The sequence below is a fragment of the Carex rostrata genome, chromosome 27 (genome assembly GCF_964058835.1).
Source record: "Carex rostrata chromosome 27, lpCarRost1.2, whole genome shotgun sequence".
Taxonomy (NCBI): Eukaryota; Viridiplantae; Streptophyta; class Magnoliopsida; order Poales; family Cyperaceae; genus Carex; species Carex rostrata.
In genome coordinates this window covers 6158166-6176425 of record NC_135944.1, presented here as the reverse complement: position 1 = coordinate 6176425, position 18260 = coordinate 6158166, and the positions used below count along the sequence as shown (strand labels likewise).

Genomic DNA, 18260 nt, shown 5'->3' with positions numbered 1-18260 from the left:
TTTTGTTGTACCAACTAGTTTGTTCAGATGTATGATTTTCTATTTATTGATCGGTTTTTGTCTTGTCAGGATTTGATTCAATTTGGTTTTGCAACAAGTATTAAACAAGTATTATATGAAATCAATTTTTCTGTTACTAAACTGCACTCTATCATAAGTGGGAGACGGTTTTGATTCTCAATATGATTATATATATTAATTGGCATCAGTACCAGAAAAATTGATTTCATATAAATTAGGCAAAGCTATATTTATAAAATTATAATGTTTTGGCAGAAATTGTTACTGGTCCATGATGATCACATAATTAAGATGTAATTGTATTGCTCAAATGGCACTGCTCAAATGCAATCAAATTAAGAAATCCTCAGGATTTGTAAAGTACGTACCATTGGTATCAAAATTGAAACGGTATATTGGACTTGCTCTGTACCAGTAATTTTAATAAGCAATATGCCTTGGTATTTTTTAATAGGGAAAATTTCTAGTGTACCCATCCAAAAATTTGAAATAGCTAATTTTTCCATCAAAACACAATAATATACAATATTCTCATAAAAAGTTAACTTTGTTTCTTCTCTATCCCCATTTTATTATTTTATCTTTTATTTAATTATTTTAAAAATTATAATGATCAGTGTGTCCTTATAAATTTGAATGGAGATGTCCTGTTTCTTTCTTCCTTGTCTTCACGTCCAATATTTCCTATTGAAGGAGATTGAACGAAAATAATATTTTGCTCCAGGTTCCCTCTCTCATGTGTTAATTCGAATCTGAAGCAATTCAAATTATATTTCCTTTGAACTAATCAAAATATTTTAGTAACCATGTGAAACTCAAGTGGCCATGCTGCCTACATCCCCTCTTCAATCTGAGTTGACATGTGTGGAGATTGGAGAACCTGCCACTACATATACAAAACTTGACCACAACAAATTGAAAAACAACCCCAAATTGTACTCGAACCAAAACCAAAACTAAAACTAAAACTTCCATGCCTTGCTCTGTGAAAATTTTACTTTCTTTTTGGGCCTTTATTGGGCCAAGAGCAGGACTCCGGACCAAGGAGGCAGCGCATCAGCATGCATGATATGTGAATTCGGTGAAACCCAACAGATGAACGGGTCCGGATCCCGATCCAATGAACTAACTCAAAATTTTAGTTTGGATCCAGACCGTCCGATTAGAATCCGTGCCAAACCGGTCCAAATTGGAACTCACGAGGTCGTTTTAATATTCGTCGGATTCTGATCGGATGGTCTGGATCTAAATTAACTTGGCACCTGTAAGAAAAGCAAGGAAGAGAGAAAGGTTTGTATTGTCGATTTGTCGCCTAGAAATTAAAATCTCTTTTTGCTTCTAAAACCTAAATCCAATATCTAAGATTCTCAATCGCACTTCACTTCACCACTTGGATTCTCCAGCGGGGGGGATATTCAAATCCTCGTTACAGGTGAGTTTTAATTCTGCGATTTTTCCCCTTTCAGCTGCTCCTGCTCCTAGGGTTTACTGGTTGATATAATCTGACTTATCTATCTTATATATTAATTTTGGATGAGGGGAGTGAACAGTAACTCACGTAACACAGTCAAATGGGTCCCTCTGTCAGCGAAATTAGTACGGCACCGCTTTTTTTTTTGTTCTTTTCTTTTTCTTACAAAAATCCGTAGGCCATACGGCACCGCTCACTGCCTCACTCCCAATTATTTCCTAATTTCTACTTTCATTTCCTCCAAATTTTCTCCCGACGTCTACTATTTTCTTTCTCTTCCAAAAAGAAAAGCGCCGCTTTCCTTCGCTTCTCCTCCCTTCGTTGTCGGTTTTGCCTCTTCACTTCGTCTGTCGATTCATCGCCTTGCCATCTCTGCCTCGCTAGCCTTGTCTACTACTGTGCTCGCCTCAACTCGCACGCCGCACACGTTGACCTACCCACCGTTCCTCCGTCCTATTATCAACAATTTCAGAGACCTCAGCCTGTCCTCTTGTCTCTCTGTCTCTCTACGTTCAGGTAATTATTTCCTACTTCCTCTCTTCTTTCTCAACCAATTTGGGAATTTTTCGTTTTTACACATCAACCACTATGACGTGGATAATAAGCAAATTAATGAATCAATGAACTTCTTCAAAATAATTAAGTGATGAAATTGTGATGGATTGGCCTTTTGCATAATTCAGATAAATAGGTATGCTAATACGATTGACACACTTGCCCGTGACAGATTGCAAAATTGCCTTTTGAGGATACAGTAGAGATGTTGGTTTATCCATTTGTGAATGAATCATGTGAGATTGTTGATGCAGGTCTTTCGGTCAAATCTTCTAACTAGATATTGCATCAACTATGTGCATCAGTTATTCCCCTACTAACTTGCTGATTAACTGTCTAAATGTCTAATTCATCTGGTAAAAAAAAGCAAATAGTGCTGGTGTACCTGAATTTGATCCTAAATGAACTAACACTTTAAGCAAAAAGCTAACCTCATACATATTAGTTATATAACAAAAAAAAAAAATTTGTATACAAAGTAGTTACTATCATAGTGATAAAAGATAGTATTATAAATACTGACTTCTTGCAGGATTGTTAATGATATATATGATTTACAGGGATATATAATTATTCACTGTTACCAACTATTTTCTTCTAAAATATTCATGTTTCAGGGATTGCTGCATTAATCATCAGCTCGAAACAATTTTGTCGCAACTCAAAAGTGAGAGATTTGAAAGTACAAAATTTTTTCATCTTCTAATTTCATTTTTTAAGCATAAAATTTCCAAATATATATGCATCAATGCTCTTTATCTACAGTAAACTTAAGAAATATTGAATTTTCTGCCTAAAGTTGGGAGACTCTTAATTGGCTTTTGTTTGATTTATATTATTGTTTAACTTTAGGCTGCATCTGTTCATCATAATACTAATCAATATGATTATCTCTCTCTCTCTCTCTCTCTCTCTCTCTCTCTCTCTCTCTCTCTCTCTATATATATATATATATATATATATAAAATCTCGAGCAGGGGCATGCTGGTATACAATTATAGATTCTATAGGGAAGTCCAGGAATTTGCACCTTATCATAATTAAGTAATAGACATATTTAGCTATCATGCACTGTTGGTTGCTTCAAATTGTCAAAATGTATCACATGCAAGATGAGCACTACCATTGGGTCTTTGCCATGCATGCCTAAAATATGAAAATATCATTTATAATGTTATACAAGCGAATATTACTCTCAGATTTCGACTATTTTCTTCTAATATGTGCAATATTGTGTTTCAGGAGCTGATACCTTCAGCGACAACTTCAAACAATTTTGTCACGACTCATAAACGAGAGATTGGAAGGTACCATATTATTTCATATTCTAATTTAGCTTTCACAACATAAAACTTTGAAGTATGCATCAATGTTCTTTTTTTACATTAATTTCAAGACCTATTAAATTTTATGTATAACTGCTGTAGATTCTCATTTTTTTTATTATAAAAATTTGAGAAAAACCAGGCTCTTTCTCTTTATTTTTATCCACTACATGAATAGAATGATAGATCTTGAATTTAATTAACTGTATACAATAAAGTACATTGTCGTCAGAAGATTTTTGTACAAAATTTAACTTCTTAAATAATTAATAAGAGTGATGCATAAGAGTATTGCAAGTTAACATTTTAACTTCTCTCTTTATTGCAGTAGAGTGTTAATGATTCAAATATCATATTTATGTCTTTTGAAAACCACATTACATGCAAAAAGAAGAATACCTTATTAATACTATATTTTTCTGATACAGCCCATCAATAAGAACGCCTTCTCAACTTCACCTTTTTTGCACACCCCATCTATAAAAATACCACAAGTTTTGACATCAGGTTCATCCGCGCAAAAGAGGTAAATATGGTCCTTATATTTATAAAATCAAATTGAATTACTTTTGTTTAGATTTAACTGCAAATTATCTTGAGTTGGATTTAATGCTTTGGTTAGATCTGATTTTGTTGAAAAAAGAGTTTAGATTTAATGTTTTGGTTAGAAGGTTGGGTCTGTTTTTCTGAGTTGTTTTTTCATTTGTTGTTAACCGTTACAATATCTAAGTTATAGAATTCATTCTATCAATTATAACATAGACAAGATTTGTGAAATCTTCGATATTCTGTATATATTTGATTTGTTCATGTTTGACTTTAGAACCATTGCAAAAATGCAAGCAGATACTTTAAAATCTATTGTGACAGTGGTTATATGTACTTGATTACACTTTATTAACCCATTTTATCGAGGCAATGTGAGGCTCACCTCTTTCACCGCAAATAAATCAATAAATAGTTAATTTTGAAATTTCAGTATAATCAAAATAGATAACAACAACTTATGACTTCCAAATTATGTTACAAATGGTAAAATTCCTATACTTGCAATTGCTGAACATATATAATCTAATAGTTTTTCCAAAAAAAATTTCAATTTTAGCTAAAGAACAAAGTTTATGAATCAAGAACATTTTTTAAATTAATTTACTCATCACATTATTCAATCTGTTTATTCATTACTAACTTAATCATTTTCAACAACAGCAATCTGTAACAGGGTCTCCACTTACCTTGGATACTACTGCTTTTGGTACAGCTTTTCAAGTATATTTTCCATCCTTTATTTATTTACTTAAGGTACTAATTTTTCTAATCAACATTTGTTCGTCTCACCCCTTTTACATATAGTTATTAAGTTCTAATAACTACTCAAAGAAATGTCGCCTCGAAAACTGTGTAGCCTTTTAATCCGAGTATTATTCTTCTACAAAGAGAATGACAAAACTCCTTGAACTTTTGACTGATGCAAAAATTAAGTTGGTTTTTTTTTTTTAACAAGACATTTTATTATATCATTTAGCCGAACTTTTATCTGTATCAATAGGGCTGCTGGAGGGTCGAGGAAGAGCTTAAAAACTCTTCAATAAATTTTTTTTGTTCCCCACTATTGATCGAGTCAGAGGCAGGGTTTGTGAAATCCATCTATCCAGGTATCTATTTTTGCTTGTCAAAGGTGAACTCTATGTTTTACTAGCTTAAAATTATAGGTAATGTTTATTGCAAAGTGGCAAACAAATGTAATAAAGTAGAAGATGAGAAACTTGATTTATTTAGATAAATAACAGTACAGATATTTGTTTTCCTTATCAGAAGGGAACTCTTCTTTTTACTTGTCTGATTGGATTTTTGTTGTAAGAGGTAAACATGCCAAATAGCATAATTAGAAATATATATTCTGCATAAATAACAAACTGGAGTGCACCCAAAACAACTGTACCAACTATCTATATATAACTTATTTAATTTCTGTTGTAAATTTTTTATTATATCTCTGTAAAATTTATTAATATATGCTATAAATATAAAAACATTTTATACACTTTTCTCTCCACTTCAAAAAATTTGCCGAAGCATCGCGAGGCCTTTGACTAGTTTCTTTTGATTTTAGTTGTTTCAGTGTCTGATATGGTGAATGGCAAACTTCACACTCTCCTTCGCTGACTGTCATTACCCAATTTCAGGTAACCAGTTGGTAACCCCTTGTCTGTTTTGGTGTCTGATATTTCCATGGCCTACCAATCATGTGTTGTGTATTTCCCTTGTTCCAGTAAATACCTTTTTTCTAGATTTGGCTTAGTTTAAAGTTGTTTTTGTGCTTTTTGTTTTTTTGTTTTTCGCAGCTGAAAGGTGTTTGAGGTAATGCCTCTGAGAGCTGCTAATTAAACCACGTAATGAAAAGGGTTGCCCAGCCTGATAAGGGGGTTGCTCAACCCGATATTTCAAGTAGAGGAAATTATGACTTCATAAGCGGGTTGCCCGACCCGATACTTAATCACATCTTAGGGTTATTGAAAGCAAAAGAGGCGGTGCAGACATGTGTGCTGTCAAAGAGGTGGCAGCACCTCTGGACCGATTTACCCTCCCTCGACTTCACTTTTGATTTGGTTCACAGGCGGATACTTACAGAATCAGAAGATGATGATGATGATGATGATTATGAGTTTAGGGAGAGAGCTGCTTCTAGATGGTTTAAAAAGTTTGTGAATACTTTGCTTCTGAGGCGCAAACCCTTGGATTTGGATATCTTTCGTTTGTCTTGTCATAAATTTCTAGGGCTTGAAACGGAATGCATCCATTATGCCGTGAACCATAACACTCGAATTCTCCATCTTTCAATTGTTGGTTCTGTGCCATCGTGCATTTTCACATGCACATCATTAGAGGAACTATACCTCCATCGAGTTTCGCTAAAATCATCTGTCCAGATATTAAATCTTCCTAATCTTAGAAAACTAAGCATGATAGATGTGAATCTTTACTCTAATCATTTGAAGAACCTTTTTTCTGGATGCACAATTCTTGAATTTCTTAGGCTAGATACATGTTTTTTAAGTGAATGCATAATTTCTCATGAATGTCTGAAGCATCTAGCTATTTTGAATTGTAGGATAGTAGGAACCCAATTTTCTATTAGTACTCCTAAACTCCTTTCATTTTTGTATGATGGTAAATTGTCATCATATAAAACAACTATAAACATGCCATCTTTAACATCCTCATGTTTAATGAATTGTGATAATATCGTGAGAAATTATGCATACTATCCAACTCAATCCTCATATTTAAAGAATCCTGATAATATCGTGACCATTTTCATGGAGGGGATGGCTACATGTCTACGTTACCTTACAAATGTTGAACTTCTAGAGTTGCATTTCGAGCGCGTTAGCTACAAGGTAAGCACCTCATATTCTCATTTTGCAAATAATGCTAATTTTAATTTCTTTAGATCTTAACCTGTTGAACTTATAGAGTTTTGTTATTATATATTGTACGCCTTCCTGCATTAGTGTAATCTAACTAGAGAATAGAAAAATTCTAACATATATAAATAATTTAAAAATTAATTTACAAAAAATTTCTACCGGTATATTCTGAGCACTGCACTTGATTGATAGGTGTTAAATCCACAAGCTCTGTTTTCACTAGAATTGCCAATATTTGAGAAGCTGGAGGATATGACGGCTTCTTTTGGATTTTTTTCCTGTTTTGAAATGGTAACTTTGATCATAAAGAATTCGCCAAACTTGAAGAAGCTTACAATACTACAAAGAGAAGGATGTGTAAGTTTTCATTCCCAATATTACTATTTTTTTAATCTTAGTATTTTCACTTGCATGATTTAAGTAAAGACTTCACTTGTTATTGGTTACAGTTGTCTTCTGATGAAGTGGAAGCTAGTACAGATGAGTTAACTAGCATAATTAGCACCTCATCGACAATTGCAGCAGCTTCAAACAAAAAACTTGAGATAGTTGAGATCAAGCACTGTATATATGATCAGATGGTACGACGATTGGTGGATACTTTGAAGGATGGTGCAAAGGAATCTAAAAATCTAAAGATTCATCTGTCCAAGTATGATAGTAGTGAACAATATTTAAAAAATGAATGATTGAGTTTTATTTTGTGATTTAATATTGTTTATGTTTGGTTTGAATAGTATATTTGTTTTGTTGTCTCAACTAGTTTATTCATATGTGATTTTATTGGTATCAGTTTGAGCTTGTATATTGTGCTGGGTATCAGTTGGGTCATATTTTAAGATGATTTGATATGTATGTGGTCTCTTAATTTATCTGGTTTTTAAACCAACTCGTGCATTTAGAATTTTGGCAATTTTCAGTATTTAAAAATGTGGATGTAAGACCCAATAAATGTTTAGTTGTTGCTATGTTAAGCTGTTGTATAGAGACGCACCTGCATTAGGTGCGTGCGAGTAACATTCTGGTAAGAGAACTGGTACAACTCTTTTGGTACCAATAATGTTTTTTCATGATTCAGTGCAAATTTGTTGAAAGTTGTATCAAAATCCTCCTTATAAATCTGTAAGAGTCTATCTGGAGCAGTGTATATATGGAAGATTAAAATGTAGTTAATCTCAATTCAAGGTGCGTTGATTTAATCTGAAAAACAGTAGACAGAGAGAGAGAGAGAGAGAGAGAGAGATGGTTTGGAAATATTTATAATGAAAGCTAAAGCCTTGTGTTCTCTTTCTCTATTTCTATTTTCTCTAAAGATGAGCCACTACTCATCTTAATTCTTAACCAAAAAATAATTTCTTTCTTTCTTAAGATGGGCCAGGATCAAAATAGTCAGTTTCACACGTGTCAGTTTTTAATTCGTTATTTGTCCCTTTCAGACATTTCTAGCTCTAGGGTTTATGATTTGAGTAAAAACAAATTCTGAAAAACAGTAGAAAATTTACACAAGATCAAAACAAATTAAACCGACAGGTGGGTCCCATCTGTTAGCTCCTCAAAACAAAACCTGCTTATATATCTGTTCCCATCTGTCTCTCAGATCTTCTTTGATTCACAATCATCACTGCCTAAATTTGTATTTTTTTTTACCGTGAATATTTTTGTTAGTTCAATTCAAGTTTTACTTGTATTGTATGAGCTTTGTTACTGAATCTTTGATAGTTTATGGAGGCTGGTTGTGACAAATATTGGACTTGACATTAATTGGGTTTTTGGGCAAATTGTCAAATTTTGAAGAAAGCTAAGTTAATATAAATTTAATGACTCGAGTAGGCGGTTATGAATCATTCAACTTAAATTGGAAAATGGGAAATTAATTCTTACTTTGCCCAAAGCCTCAATTTGGCTCATGACAGCCTTGTGCATGTATTTCCCTTTTTCTTTTAAATGCCCTTTTTGTAGAATCTCTTTTTTTCTGTCATTTTCTAATTTATCTATCCTTGTGTTTGGGTGGTGGTGTTTATGTTTATTAGCAAATAAAGGTGAACGGAAGGTGTTCGAGGGAATGCCTCTGAGAGCTACTAAATAACTACTATTGTAATGGAGAGGACTAATAACAAAAGTGGAAGAGATTGTGATTTCATAAGCAGGTTGTCGGACCCGATACTTCATCACATCTTGGGGTTGTTGAAGACCAAGGAGGCAGTGCTGCAGATGTGCTTGCTGTCGAAGCGGTGGGAACACCTCTGGACCTTTTTACCCTCTCTCAGCTTCAATCCTGATTCCTTTCATTGGCGTCGACTAATTGAAGAAATAGAAGATGATGTGCTAAAAGAAGTGTGTTGGAAGAGGCTTGAAAAGTTTGTGACCCTGGTGTATGTGCAAAACAAATTGTGTTGTGAGAGGCTTGTAGAGTTTGTGAACATGGTGTTGCTCAAGCGCAAGTCCTTGGATTTGGAAATGTTCAACATTAATGGAATTGGCTGGCTTAGATGATGAAGAGCAAGCAAGGGACTGGATCCATTATGCTGTCAAGCATAAAACTCGAGTTCTTAAACTTGACAAATGCTTGTCATGTTGCTTCTCCCCCTACACAACATTAGAGGAACTCCACCTCTATAAATACTGGTGCAGAGAATTTGAATCTGGGATAGCAACTCTTCCTAAGCTTAAGAAACTAATCATTTCTTATGGAAAACTATAATCTAATAATCTAAAAAACATTCTTTCTGGATCCCCCATCCTGCAATATCTTCGGCTAGATAATTGCATTCAGAGAGAATGTGTAATTGCTCATGGATGTCTAAAGCATCTTGCTATTGTGTATAAACACTCTGGTTATCCACGTGACCTGCTTATTAGTGCTCCTAATCTTCTTTCATTTTTCTATGATGGTGAATTATTGTTATCATGTGAAACAATTCTGAACATGTCCTCTCTAACATTTGCATGTTTAGTGAGTCGTGATTCTTCAACGATCAATTGTTTGGCAGGGATGACTGCTATGCTTTCTTTTCTTGCAAATGTTCAACTTCTGGAGTTACATGTCAACTGCAATTGGCAGAAGGTATATATATATCTCATTTTCTCATTTTCTGATTTCTATAGATCTTTTCATGTTCAAAAGAGTGTACAAGTTATGTTATTACAAAAATCTTTTTTTGACCATTTGTTTATATTGTTTAAATATAGGAATTGTCAGCAGTTTTGCAAATAAAATTGCCAATATTTCAGAAACTCAAGAATGTGACTTTTGGTTTTAGTGGGCCTTCTTGTTTCCAAATGGTGTCTTGGATCTTAAAGGATTCGCCAAATTTGAAGAAACTTACATTATTGGAACAAGAACAAGAAGAATATGTAATCCCCCTCACCTCAATAATAATTTTTTTTAAACCTTAGTCTTTTCAATTGCATGATAAATAAAAGTTTTGGTTTTCATCCATTATAGTTGTTTCATTATGAAAGAGGGGCTAGCACAAGCGAGTCAAAGGATGCCTCATCTAGGGTTGCAATATCTTCATGCAAAAACCTTGAGATAATGGAGGTCAAGAATGAGATACCGGATCGAATGATAAAACAATCCATGTATGCTTTGATTGATGGTACAAAGGACAATTGGTATACCTATTTGTCCAGGTATAGATTGCAGTACTTGGTACATGGTAGAAATTTTACCCGTTCTCTTTTCTAAAAACTTGAAAATCTGACAAAAATCAGTTTTTTTATTTCAAGTTTCTTATTATTTTGCTAGTTGCTATTTAGAATATGCTCTATATTAGTTGTAATATGATTTTGTATGTCAGTCTGATTAGCATCAACTTTTATTCAATCTTGTGATGTGACAGTGTTTATATTGAAATTCTGATGCAACCAGGTTCTGTGTTAAGTGACTTGGGTCAGGTTCAATTGGCTCTGGTTCATCTCAGGTTATATATTTATTTGGAATTGTTTTTTTTCTTATTATTATTATTGAACCAGCAAACATCACCCAATGGAGGTTTCTGATGGCTATCAGATTAAATTTAGTTTGATGTTCCATAATATCTATTTCAATTGTAGCTGATACTGTATTAATACAAATCAGTTTAAGGTGACAGTCATCTTAACCAAAAATTATATTAAAAATATTTTTATTTTTAAAACATAGATAATATATTAAAATTTTTTTTTTCATGTTGTAATGATAAACAATTCGCTTTAATACATGTTGTATGAGAAACTTTGGGTGTTTGGGTGTTTCTAATTCATGTATCAAAAGTATTGTAAATTTCTTTGTCCTATTTGTGTGTTTCTTTGTTACAAAAGAAATATACACACCAGCTGTTTGAGTGAATGCCTCTGAGAGCTACTAACTCGTAACTAATCATGAAAAGGGCTAATGAACACTAAGTAATGCAATCTAACAACCAAAAGACAAAAAAAAAGGTAAATATATATAAAAAAAAAGGAAGGAGTTCAAAATTTCAGGTTCAATTTCTTGTTTTTGACACTTCTATTTATGATTTGACTGAAATTTAGGCAGGAGTTATGCTGCCAGAATTACCATTATTTCTCTTTAAATGTTAAATTAAATATTTTATTTGTCTTTGTTTGTATCATTTTACTGACAAAAGAGCAACAACTTTTACCCTTCTTTTAGGAGAAGATTTATTTGCAATAAATTTATTGCAGTATATTATTGTCTTGTCTGTTGAATGAACACAAACTTTTCCTTTTGAATTTAACAATTAAGCTTATAAAGGGAATACATATTTCAAATAGAGAAAAGAGAAACAAGAGAAATATGTCACAAACAAATGACAGAGGCTTACTTGTTACAATATCTACACTATTAATACAAAAAAAATACCCTAAAGAAAATTGATGATTTGAATGCATAAATGGAATAATATTTAATACTTGATTCAAGGATTATTATTTTACTTAATCCTCTGAAATGGAGATTTGCCTTGCAATTTGAAGCGCTTCATTGCTGCCTTTAGTACCCTTCTCCATCCCTAAAATAATCAATTAATTAATCAATCAATCACAAAATAACTAGAATTTTATTAAAAAACATATAATATCTACTGGACGTCTCCAGTACTTAAAAATACTGGAGACCAACCAAATCCTTTCCAAGGATAACAAGTTAATAACAGATAATTCAAGCAGAAAAATAAAACAAAAAATTGGAAAAAAAAAGAGAAGACAATGAAAGCAGATAATAGTTACTGGACGTCTTCAGTATTATTTTATACTGGAGACCAACCAAATCCTTCCCAAGGATTTTTACTCAATCTAGAAAATAAATAAAACAAAAATTGATTGAATAGACAATCAAAGGAATAGCCACTGGACTTCTCCAGTATTTAAAAATACTGGAATACTGTTGACCAACCAAATCCTTATCAAGGATTTTGAACTAAATCAAGAAAAGAAAAATTAAAAAAAAGGACAATGTAATGAAATTTGAATTTACCCTCTGAGGAGTTGAATTGAAGGAGAAATCGAGTTTCCGGCTGGGGAAACAACCGAGCTTTTGCTTTCTGATCATCCCCTTTGAATTAATACTTAAACGCTTCCTTGAAGAAATTGATTTGAGGGAGAGAACCGAGCAGCGCTGGTGGTTACCACGTGGCAACAAAGGTGACCAGATGCTGCTCTGTGAGTAGTCAAAATCGTAAGCTGACGAGTCGGGAAATTTGTCGAGCAGTTCATGGGTCATTGCCGGGTAGAGATACTCCACTGTTATTACTCTATCTCTAGTCATCGCTTGAAAAGAGAAAGAGAAGTAGCCGTTGAGGGAGAGGTGAGATTTGGTGGTTTATAAGAGGGAGAGAGATTTCGACCGTTGAAGAATGGAAAGATTTTAACAGAGCATATTTTACTTCAGACAGCGCAAAATCCATATGAAGCACTGTTTTGATTCAAGAGTCTGTGCGCTGCATAAAACTAAAACTGCTCTGTTAAAACGTTTACCAAATAATAGTACAAAGGCGTTTCTTTGTTTGGTACTTTGAGATTTGGGAAGTATCGTACAAGGTCAAAGTACTGTGTTTTAATGTCGTTGGGTTATTCTTGTAATAACCCCGTGTCTTTACTGTAGTAACACATATTTTGAGTTTATATCCAAACCGTCAGATCTCTTTCGGAATGAATATTAAGGTGGTTATTCTTGTCCAGTGTCAGATTTGACGGTTTGGATCAAAACGTTAAATTTGAGTTACTTCAGAGATAGACTCCTGAAAATAAATGTCAAATAGAAGGAATTAAATTGTAAAGATGGTAAAAGTTGTTATAGATTCTCTGAAGCGCCGCTTGATGCACCAGACCCTACGGCTTCGCACTGAAAGTTTCAAACAATTAACTTATGACCCGTTACAAAGATGAATTTTCCTTTTAGACACAGGATTCGGAACAAAAGCGAGTCCGTATCCCTTTCTCTGTTTTAAGAATCGCGCAGACTAAATTCACAATAATATTATTAAAGGGCTCTTATATCATAAGCAGAAACCGAATTGACTCTGTTTAAAATCAAACCATTCATATTTATTAACTCAAAACATTCGCATTCTAAAAATTATGGGGTCCGTTTGGCGATTCGTGTCAAGTTAGAAGAGCAGTCTAAATTTACGAATTCAACCTCAGTACTCAGGTACGTGGGAGATCCAATTCAACAAAAGCAACGTAGAAAATAACATTGGTATCAATTGTTGGGCTTGTTACTGCCCAATCAAAAGATTTTATTTTAATAAGCCCAAAGAACATTTTAGGCCCATTTACCTTTTCCCCAATTTTTGGAGGGAAGGGTTTCGTCGTTCTGTGCGGTTCTTTCACTTGAATCTGGATTTTCTAAAGTATCTCAAAATTTGAGTTGAAATATAGACGGTCCGATCAGATTCCAAGGAATGCACGGTCCCTTTAATATTCTCACCAAAGTAGATCAAACGGTTCGGATATAAACTCAAATTTTGAGTTACTTGAGATAATATGAATACAATATATATACCATTAAATAAGAAAGAAATAGGGATTTTTTATTTATTTCTGAAGTGAATTTGTAGTAGCGAGATGCCAGTGGCAAGACCCGAACGTCAAGAGCCTCGTGTAATTGCTCATGTCGACATGGATTGCTTCTATGTGCAAGGTTTTTCTTCTCAAATTTCTCAATTTTGGGACCAATTTTAGTTTGATTTGGGTTTCTAAACAACTAGGTTGTTTAATTTCAGTGGAGCAAAGGAAAAACCCTGATTTGAGGGGTGTACCAACTGCAGTGGTACAGTACAACTCATGGAAAGGTGGTGGTTTGATTGCAGTTGGTTATGAAGCTAGAAAATTTGGTGTTAAAAGGTGCATTTCTTGATGGAATTTCTCTATTTTTGAGAAAAATCATCTTAAAATTTGTCATACTTGTTTGAAATTTTAATTTCAGATCCATGAGAGGTGATGAGGCTAAAAGGGTTTGTCCTGATATCCAATTAGTTCAGGTTCCAGTTGCACGCGGCAAAGCTGATTTAAATTTATATAGGAGTGCCGGTTCAGAGGTTAGTTTTTTCAAAATAATAGGTACTGGATTGGTACAATACCTTGCCTTACCACTATGGTGCTGGACTGGTACAATACCTTACCTTACCAATATGGTGCTGGACTAGTACAATACCTTACCTTACTGGTATGGTACTGGACTGGCACAATACCTTACCTTACCAGTGTGGTACTGGACTGGAACAATACCTCCAGGCATGTAATTTTGTCTCAATCAGTTCTTAATTGTGCAATTATGCCTCAATTTGCGTTAGTTATGTAATGAATTCTATCTGTTGTCATTTTACTCAATATTAGTCTCATTAAATTCATTCTCGATTTTGAAATTAAGAACAAGCACACTTCAAAAGGAAACAAAAGTTGATCAAAGGCACTGAAATAACAGGTGGTAGCAATACTTTCAACAAAAGGCAAATGTGAGAGAGCCTCAATTGATGAAGTATATCTTGACCTAACTGAAACTGCCAAGTCAATGCTTCTAGAAGCTCCTCCAGAGGTGTTAGATTCGATACCTGAAGAAGCACTCAAATCCCATGTTTTGGGTCTTGGTTCGGTAATCATTGCTTTTCGATAAGAGAATTATATCAATATATTCAAAAAAAATTTGGGTGGCTTGTATGAATTTAATTGAAATTTAGGAAATATAAAGAAGCTTCTATCGTATAAGAATACTCCCTATTCATAGGATGCGAACAAAGAGGAGGATGTGAGAAAGTGGCTCAGTCGACCTGATGCTGATTATGAAGAGAAGCTACTAGCATGTGGGGCCATTATTGTAGCAGAATTGCGCATCAGAGTATTGCAGGAAACCGAGTTCACTTGCTCTGCTGGAATTGCTCACAATAAGGTCATTCAAAAAAATTCTATATTGCTAAATTAAAAAAAAAAAAAGATAATTTTTTTACTGACAAAAGCTTCAGTAATTCATACAGATCATTAGTATTATACTATATGATATAACTGTTGAACTAGAGAAGTATCTAATATAATTTTTAACACACTGACAGATGTTAGCTAAACTTGCAAGTCCGATGTATAAGCCTGCTCAACAAACTGTGGTCCCCGCATCGTCAGTGCCTGACCTGTTAGCTTCCTTGCCGGTGAAAAAGATGTATTATATCCACTTGTACTCTTTTTTTTATATTATTTTGTGAAAATATTAACTTTATAAGGATGTAATGTAATAACTGTAGGAAGCAATTAGGAGGGAAGCTTGGTAGCGCATTACAAGACGATCTCGGTATAAACACAGTTGGTGATTTGTTAAAATTTTCAGAACAGAAATTGCAGGATTATTATGGAATTAACACAGGGTATGTATGTAAAGTTCGTGTCATTTGTGGGCATTGCAACTTTTAGTTTGTTCTAATATATTTTATATTTGCCTTAACTTTTTTTTTTTTTTTAATTTCCGGAAAACAAAGTACATGGCTATGGAAGATAGCAAGAGGTATAAGCGGGGATGAAGTCGAAGATCGACTTTTACCAAAAAGTCACGGTTGCGGCAAGACATTTCCGGGTCCTATGACATTAAAAACTACTACCACTGTAAGAGTTTATTCTGTAAATAATATTTGTTTTTTTTTGAAAAATTTATATAATTTTGGGTCAATTGGGTTGAGTGTTTTAGGTAAAGCATTGGCTGAACCAATTGTGTGAAGAACTAAGTGATCGAATCCAATCAGACTTGGATCAGAACAAGAGGATTGCACAAACCCTAACCCTCCATGCAAGGGCATTTAAGGTACATTAATTTCTTCTTTAATATATGCATGTTCTTCCATTTTACAGGGTTCTGAAATCGCTCCTTTTAAATTAGATAGCTAATATTTTTTGTAGGAAAATGAATTGGAGCCGCAAAAGAAATTCCCTTCCAAATCTTGCGCCTTGCGGTATGGTGCCTCTAAAATTCAAGAGGATGCAATGCGCTTATTCGAATCGGGCCTCAGTGAATTTTTGAACTCAAAAAATGTGGGGTGGGGCATTACATCTCTTGCTGTTGGTGCTAGTAAAATAATAGACATGCCAAATGTATGTTTCTATTTCTTATCTTTTATATTTTTACAAATTAAAGAAAGGATATTATCTGGTGAGGAAAATATTGAACCGTGCCAGCTTAAAGCTGACACTTTATTTGTTTTGGTTTTATTTCTATAATTTTGGTTGGCAACTGATTGTTTTACATTAATTTTTTTTTTCTAATGTTAATATTTGTTTATTGAGTGAGGCTATGGTACTATGCATAACACATATTGGTCTGTACTATGGATCAATATCTTCATTTCCGAAGTAAAAAGTTGATATGAACCGTTCAATGCGATTACCATATGAAAAATGTACTTGCAGACTAAATTTTACAATTTTTATAATTTTTTTACCAACTTTTAACACAGTTAGAAAAACCACTATTTTTGAATGATCTATAATTTTTACATCAAGTGATTTTCTACCTATCTGAAAAATAGTAAACAAATTCTAAAAAATGTGAAATTTGATCTATAAGTACATTTTCATATGGTGATCATTGTGAACGGTTCAGATTGACAATTTGAATTTTGAAAACAAAGATATTAATCCATAATACAGACTAATTTGCACTATGCATAGTACCATACCCTCACTCTTGTTTGTTTATATTAGCTTTTGAACTATCTTGTTGCTTTGTTACTCTTTTTATTGCATATGGTACAAGTTGCTAAAGCTTATTTCTTACAGGGAACAACCTCGATTTTGAAGTACTTCAATGAAAAATGCAGTTCCTCGAACTCGTCAGATTGCTCGGATGCATTATTAGAGGAATCCAATCATGCAGTTACTTTTATAAGCAAAAGAGATGATGAAAACCCTAGAAGTATAGCCCCAACAGAGAGTACTTTTCACACTAAAGGGCTCTCAGAGAAAAATGCAAATGTCAAGGTTTGTCTAATTTGCATTGTGTGATTTTTTTTTTTTTTTTTTGAGGTAAAGCCTGTAGGCGCATCTTAAAATAAAAGAGTGATTACAAAGTTCCAGCTCCTACACTGTTGAGCTACAGTTACACTACCCTACATAGCTACCAGATTAAAGTTTATCTAAAACAAGCATAATTAAATAAAGGTTATAATCTACTTGGTTACTAGAATTTAAATTGCTAGAAATTTACAGCATGCATTGGACATATACTAAAAGCATGACACTACTGGTTTTTTAAATTAGCAACAATTTAATCATTAGCTAAGAAACCAACTTCCCCCCCCCCCCCCCCCCCCACACACACACACACACACAAAATAAAGTTACATGATACTTATTTGTCCAGTTCTCCCAATCTCAATTTTTCTGATTCTGCCCCTGGTTTGCTTATAACCCACTTTCTTAACAGAATGCAGCAACTAATAAATCAGTTACAAAAGAAGGTTAGTTTGGGCATTGTTTGAATAATAATAGGCCAGCTAAAAACAAATTTAGGTCTTTGCTTGAAACTTTGTACTATACATGATACCTTTTTTTTTTTCTGGATATGCATTATATGCGGTAACATACATGTTTGTATTTCTTGTGTAGGGTACCATTTTAGGATATTTCTCTGGTTGCTCTTCTTCTGATCAGAGAAGCGCAAACAAAATTGACATAGAAGAGCATGAAAGAATGGCCATTGCAAGTGAACTTAAATCAAACCCAAATCCAAACCTGAACACCAACAACAATTGGGGTTTCAACATAGAAGAAATTGACCCGTCAGTTGTCGATGAATTGCCATTGGAGATACAACGGGAGATAAGGGGATGGATACATCCATCGAAGCGTATAAATACAGGCAAAAAAGGCTCCACTATTGCACATTACTTCTCACCAGCAAGGAATTAGAGTTATTTACAAGAAATTTCTTCTCTTCTTTGTTAAACTGGATGTCCTCACAATGTAAATTTTTATTGACAATGTAAATTGCATTTC

The 18260-nt window shown here is 33.7% G+C and overlaps 2 protein-coding genes and 1 long non-coding RNA gene across 7 annotated transcripts; 2 read left to right on the top strand and 1 right to left on the bottom strand.

Annotated features, from left to right (window-relative positions):
* The first annotated feature begins 1682 nt into the window (after window positions 1-1682).
* Window positions 1683-7692, top strand: LOC144545349 (putative F-box protein At1g58310). Of its 5 annotated transcripts, none has more exons than XM_078293943.1 (10): window positions 1683-2008; window positions 2665-2714; window positions 3290-3354; window positions 3801-3898; window positions 4582-4641; window positions 4922-5027; window positions 5486-5558; window positions 5718-6773; window positions 6996-7160; window positions 7253-7692. In XM_078293943.1, the coding sequence occupies exons 8-10, from the start codon at window positions 5769-5771 to the stop codon at window positions 7490-7492; spliced, it is 1410 nt and encodes a 469-aa protein (XP_078150069.1). In that variant the 5' UTR covers window positions 1683-2008; window positions 2665-2714; window positions 3290-3354; window positions 3801-3898; window positions 4582-4641; window positions 4922-5027; window positions 5486-5558; window positions 5718-5768; the 3' UTR covers window positions 7493-7692. The 5 variants fall into 5 exon arrangements, with proteins under 5 accessions (XP_078150069.1, XP_078150066.1, XP_078150065.1 ...); XM_078293940.1 differs by having other exon boundaries at window positions 2665-2729; window positions 4582-4627; XM_078293939.1 differs by having other exon boundaries at window positions 2665-2729.
* Window positions 7693-11506: 3814 nt separating this feature from the next.
* LOC144545206 (uncharacterized) lies at window positions 11507-12581 on the bottom strand. The gene is made up of 2 exons (XR_013508429.1): window positions 12262-12581; window positions 11507-11797 (listed from the first exon to the last, which is right to left on the bottom strand). It is a non-coding gene; the product is annotated as an uncharacterized LOC144545206 (long non-coding RNA).
* A 1222-nt stretch (window positions 12582-13803) lies between these two features.
* On the top strand, window positions 13804-18223 carry POLH (Y-family DNA polymerase H). The gene is made up of 12 exons (XM_078293953.1): window positions 13804-13929; window positions 14012-14132; window positions 14215-14326; window positions 14713-14880; window positions 15013-15174; window positions 15335-15438; window positions 15521-15640; window positions 15752-15875; window positions 15958-16071; window positions 16167-16358; window positions 17043-17243; window positions 17871-18223. Exons 1-12 carry the CDS (start codon window positions 13854-13856, stop codon window positions 18171-18173), a joined length of 1797 nt encoding a protein of 598 aa, XP_078150079.1. The 5' UTR covers window positions 13804-13853; the 3' UTR covers window positions 18174-18223.
* The last annotated feature ends 37 nt before the right edge of the window (window positions 18224-18260 follow it).